The sequence below is a fragment of the Dendroctonus ponderosae genome, unplaced genomic scaffold (assembly GCF_020466585.1).
Source record: "Dendroctonus ponderosae isolate FM_Combo_2020 unplaced genomic scaffold, Dpon_F_20191213v2 Dpon_F_20191213_6, whole genome shotgun sequence".
NCBI lineage: Eukaryota > Metazoa > Arthropoda > Insecta > Coleoptera > Curculionidae > Dendroctonus > Dendroctonus ponderosae.
The window spans coordinates 4453724-4459775 of NW_026018814.1; the positions used below are offsets into that span (position 1 = coordinate 4453724).

The 6052-nt window shown below is 30.4% G+C and overlaps 1 protein-coding gene across 1 annotated transcript in view; it reads left to right on the forward strand.

Annotated features, from left to right (window-relative positions):
* Nucleotides 1-1326: 1326 nt before the first annotated feature.
* Nucleotides 1327-6052, forward strand: part of LOC109540658 (myrosinase 1) — a 6427-nt gene continuing 1701 nt past the window's right edge. Inside the window, exons 1-8 of the mRNA XM_019909099.2 lie at nucleotides 1327-1441; nucleotides 1501-1655; nucleotides 3324-3426; nucleotides 3484-3574; nucleotides 3631-3833; nucleotides 4291-4439; nucleotides 4497-4595; nucleotides 5510-5675. Of these exons, the coding sequence (XP_019764658.1) occupies nucleotides 1398-1441; nucleotides 1501-1655; nucleotides 3324-3426; nucleotides 3484-3574; nucleotides 3631-3833; nucleotides 4291-4439; nucleotides 4497-4595; nucleotides 5510-5675 (1010 nt within the window). The 5' untranslated portion in view covers nucleotides 1327-1397. The remainder of the gene's footprint in view (nucleotides 1442-1500; nucleotides 1656-3323; nucleotides 3427-3483; nucleotides 3575-3630; nucleotides 3834-4290; nucleotides 4440-4496; nucleotides 4596-5509; nucleotides 5676-6052) is intronic.

The following is a 6052-nucleotide window of genomic DNA, read 5'->3' on the forward strand; positions in this document are numbered from 1 at the left end:
TATATCGTTCAATATAAGCGTTTACTACTACTTGAGAGCGCCGCTTTTATAGCAGCGCCACAATCTGAACGAGGTAAAAAAATTATTTTTTAAAATGTTGTACAAGATTTTTCCAATAGATAAAATGTACAATCAACTCAATCTTAGTATTAATTACTCATAATCGACTGATCAATTTAAGTCTTAAGATTCATTTTGCAAGTACAGTTTTTCGACGCAAGAATTTGCTGTTAGTAAAGCAAGTTCCAAAATGTTTTCAAAAATTAAAACAAATTGTTTTTCTTCAATTAAATCAGTATAGTTCTATCCCTTTCCCATCTTTATTTTTCTCTTTAATTAGTATAACGTATGATGATTTTTATTTTAATTGAACCAACAACGACACAAACACTCAAACAAGTCAGTTCATTTAACCGTCCTGTATATTGTTGTTAGAAGAACAATAAGAATTTCCTTTACTTTTGCTTTCCATGTCAACAGCAGGTAATTTTATTTAAAACGATGTCTTTAAAATGGAAAAAGTTATAGTTTAAATAACAGAATAACTCTATAATAATAATATTCTWACTTAGTARACGATGCCATAARAATAGAAGAAACATACACGGWAATTGTCAAGTTCTATTGATTATTTAACATTATTTATTTGCTTMAACTGCAACTTAAACAGTTATAGTTTTCAACCGAWTGTAAATTGTMAACCCAAGACTTKCCAGGAACGAATTTTTATACAGTATTATTGTSAATCTTYATTAACAATTTKAAATAAAATKAAATTTTTCTAGAAAACACTCCAAAAAAGTTCTGCMGTTCATATTTTCAAGTTGCTCAAAAAARGATAAATKAAAATATYAATTCCTCATAAACGCTAGGAAACTCCAGAAAATWGTCAAGTTCTTGAAAATTWATTWTTTCTTTCRTGTYAATTGATTCTCTTTACATTGATTYGATCAACAAGAATGAAAAACACCTAAACAGCCTTMGTTTCAATTAATKCTTCTTTATATAAATAAGTTGAATAAAAACAATGATTARATCACGGATAAACATTTGCGAAATATTATTTAARAWTTCACTGTGTAAATTGAAGAATTCAGAAACATGRRAGACAATAGCAAAATTTTTCAAAAAGCCGGCCTAAAGTTAAAACAGAACACTAACGTAGAAGAAGTGAATACACAATAAAGACGGAAATTTTGGAGAACAAAAAYRTGTATAAAGAAATTATTGTAGCAATGCGTAGCACTCCAAAGCATTTTTACTGRAGTGTTTTCGTTTTGAAGTATGCRAAAACAATCTCATATCTCAAAACCTACTTAGTAGCTTAATCACACTATTTTAAGAATCATTCTTCTATAGTAACTCATGCAATTCAAGTAATTGCTTAGAATTGCAACATGATGTGGATAAGTTCGTTAACTTTCCTTTTCCTCGCTTCCTGGTACGTGCAGTTACATTTCTGTACATATTTTAGAATTAAAATTTCTATTTATTCTTCAGTGCTTTGGCTAATGATGAATTAGGGGATGCCACCAAAATTTTTCCCGACAATTTCTTCATTGGTGTCGGTTCTGCGGCATATCAAGTGGAAGGCGCCTGGGATATAGATGGAAAAGGGCCTAGCTGGTGGGACTATTATCTGAACCAAGGCATCAGTAAGTACAAATCGTTAATCTTCCGAGCAACAACAATAAGGAAAATTAATTAACCAGTATTCTGATTGAAGATGAAAGAGCTGCTAGTTTGCGTTATAATGAAAAGCTTAACAAGGGTTATTAAAAGCGCATTTACACTATAAAACAATGGTGTGTAAGCGTGGAAAAGCTTCAACTTCTGTTCAGTTTAATCAGGAACTCTAAACGTTGGATTTGGGTTTAAAAAAGCCCATTAAATGGTACTTATTATGCTTTACTTATATTGTAAATTTGGTAGAAATATTCTCCTATTTTTTTAAATCTTACAGATTTTTGTATGTCTTTATGTACCATTCTTTCCACTGTTAGTTTGCTTTAAATTTTTTTACATCATCTACTTGAGCAATAATGCTTCCAGGCTTTTTTATAGCTTGATAGCTGGATAGAACAAAACTGTGCTAATTTATTTAATATTGTATAAAAATTTCAATTTCAATCTTAAAGACTTTTTACTCCGATTAGATCATGAGAAACAACATTCGGTTGATGTTCATTTTACACATTAATTTGACAATTTTATGCCTTAAATTTTATTCCGAAAGTAAAATGTTTAGGCTCAAGAGTTTCCAGTCAATGTTTCAAGAAGGCTCCAGAAAGTTTTCAAAGACGAAAACAAACTGTTTTTTTTTTAATTAAATTTCAATGGTTCCTTTTTCACTTTTTCTTAATACTATTTCAAGAAGTTTTCCTTTTATTATGTCAAGAGCAATAGAAAACATTTCAACAACGTGATTTTGAGTTAATTTAACTGTTTCGAATAGACCATTCTGTAGATTGATCTTCTTACTTTTTACTCGCACTTTCAATATCAATAAGAACCTATTTAATAAAAAGCGATATCTCTAGAGCGCAATAAAATAAGATTTAAAATAACAGAATAACCAAAAATTTAAAAAAAGTTTGACAAACGTTGCAATAATAAATATATACTCTACTTCTATAGATTATTTAATTTAATTTATTTTCTTAATCTGCACATCTTGAAACCCCTAAGTCTTGCCAAGTAAGAAGTTCATTTACGATGTTTTGTTATAAAATTTAATTGAAAACTTTAGTTAAAGCAAAAGGATTTTTTTAACGGATTGACTTAATGTTGTGTAGAAGTCTAAACGGTTTTGGATTGAATGTGTGGAAAATTCCAATTATTTTTCTCAATTTTGCAGCTTCAATAATAAAGCAGTTAGCGACAATGTGGTTTAAATAGCAACGTCCTGTAGAGTTTCCAGTTATTATCTAAAATGGCATGCCATCAAGACACTTTCAAGTGCGGCATTTACATCAGTTCAATATAAACAATTTAAGTATAGATAAGCAATTGATTGATGGAAATTTGCAATTCACTGTGTAGCTTAAAATATATTCAATATATACTTGAAACTGAAAGGGAAAATTGAAGAAAATAATTGATAGGTATATTTATAATAAGAAGAAACACATGAATTTATTTCAAATTCACGCGGCCATTCATTAACAATGAGATATTCAAACGCTGAAAACAAAATCAATTCCTCAAAAGAAAACAAATCATGTTTCACGAAAAAACATTAAAACCTGAAAAAATCAATAAAGCTTGTTGGTATATATTTAATTAAAATATATCATTCAGTTCATCATGTAATTCATTCATAGGTAGAACTGCAGATGGAAAGAATGGCAACGAAGCGGCCGATCACTACCACAAATACAAAGAGGACATTGACATCATGAAGAATATTCATGCGGAATATTACAGGTAAATTTCGAAAACATTAACCAAGAATATACTATATATCCGAGTTTTTCTCTCCAGATTCTCAATTTCTTGGTCTCGAATTTTGCCTACTGGTTTTGCTAACGAAACCAACCAGGCTGGCATCGACCATTACCTGGATGTACTCAGGGTAATTGAAATTCATACTAATACAGGGAAATTTTACCTAAACTAGTATTTTTTCAGACACTTAAAGAGAACAATATTAGTGCAGCCGTCACGTTGTACCATTGGGATCTTCCAGAAAATCTGGAACAGTATGGGGGCTGGTTGAATGAGCAAACCGCCGTTTGGTTTGGAGAATACGCCAGATTGGCTTTCGAACTGTTTGGGGAATATGTCGACTATTGGCTCACAATTAACGAGCCTCACGTATTTTGCCTTGGAGGGTGAGAAATATTTTATAAGTATTTTAACGTGGTGTATGAAAAATGTGTCTTTTACAAAACGAAAGTTTCAGTTGCTTATCCAAAATTTTGTAGCAGAATACGTTTGATTATGGGAAAGAATAATATTTTCTGAATTAGATCGCTTTTCTTGACTTTTAGTTAGAAGTTCCGCCAGTAAGTGGGTTTTAAAGCTTTTCCGATAAAAATAAAAATACCGCTAATCGCTTTGTATCGCATTTTACGCGTTTTTTATTTGAAAAAACTCAGAAGTTAAATTCAAGCATTCGTTCCTTGGAATATATTCGAAAATTATGTTTTTAATTTTGGCATTTTTAGATTCATGAGTCCAAATTGGTTTTATTCCATGGCCCTGCTTCTCTAGCCGTTTAATTATATATCATAAATATTTATAGTGTTTTAATACAAATTTAACATAAAATTTTAATAATACGTTCAGGTATGGGTCCTATAATGGAATGGGCTTTATGAGCCCGGGACAAAGTGACCCGAATGCCACGAAGATTTACCAGTGCAGTAAAGTAGCTCTTTTGGCGCATGCTACTGCTTATCACATTTACGATGAAGAGTTTAGAGCTAGGCAAGGAGGTACGGGAATCATTGAATTTTAAACATGTCAAAAAATTTTGCTATTGGAATTTATAGGTAAAATCACATTGGTTACCGACAGTTCTTGGTACGAACCAATTTCAAACGACACCAAAGACTTGGAGGCTTGGGATAGAGAACTTCAGTTCCAGCTTGGTAAGGATAAGACTTGATCTAGCACGACACGCTGCACAATTTAAAAGTATTCTATTTATTTTGAATAGTTTCGAAGAAATTGAATAAAGACCAGTGGCGGCTGCTAGTAAAAATGATAAAATATTTTTCAATAGGTAGCATCGAAAGAACTGACTACAAAATAATAATATCTAGAGTTAAAATAAATTACAAATATTCTCCAAATTTCTGAATTTATTCTTTCTGGGCCGGTAAACAATTTTATGCAAACAACAAATCAAAATTGATGTTGCTTAATTTTGTAATTTTCTTATCTGCATCAGCGAACAAATGAAGACCATTTTATTTTACAAGCCAGCAAACTTCATGAACTACAGAAATGACCGTGTTTATTAAAATATTCCCTAATACCCTTTTCTCCCTGTCCACAAAAGAGTATTACTTTGAACTATATAAAATACAAATATTTACGATTTTATGTAAATAAATAGTCATTTTTTCTGTTCTTTAATTTTTGTATTTTGATCATCTGCATACGTGAATAATTGAAGGCACCATCTTACTTTTCAGGCTAGTAAACTTCATTAACTAAAATGAGAGTGTTTATTAAAAAAGTTTCTTAATACCTTTCTTTCTTTCTTCCCAGTCACAAAAGAGCATTAATTATTTTAAATTATATAAAATACAAATCTGAGATTATAAAAAAATATATACTATAATCAGAACAATTCTGCTATTTGGCGTTTCATTTAAATAATCTTCTAACTAGACATGAATATAGTTGCTTCAAATTACCAAGTTTTACCGTAAAGTGTAAATTTCATTAAATTGATTGATTTCATTAATTAAAAATTATCTTGGGGTGGCAAGAACCAACTACACATGGAAAAGGCATAAAAATGTTTTTTTTAATTAAGTTAAAATTTAATTTTAAGGTTGGTTTGCACATCCAGTATATCTGGGAAATTGGCCACAAGTGATGATTGATCGAATTGGGGAAAGAAGCAAAGGTGAAGGATTTGCAACCAGTCGATTACCAGAGCTCAGCCCGGAAGAGATTGATTTCATCAAGGGAACTTTTGATTATTTTGCTTTGAATACGTGAGTACCATATTGGAAAAATAGCGCGTCTATTTTGTTTTTGAAACATTGACTTTAAAAGTGCGTTTAGTTTGCTTATCTGGTATGAACCAAGAAAACAATTGGATTTTTCAATGTTTTAACAAAAATCCAATTCAAAAAGTAGGCAAATTATGTTGCAAATCAGAGGTCAAAACATACACAATCAAAACAAGTAGCATACACAATCAAAACCATCCGAAGTACTTTGTCAGCTAAACTTTTCTCCTTTAATTCAAGTTATTCTGCATTCAATTATTGCTTTGATTTCTTATACATATTTTCATATTTCATATTTAATTAAATTTAATGTTTTTTTCCAGTACAGTGAATAAGTTCATATACTTAACTTAACTTAA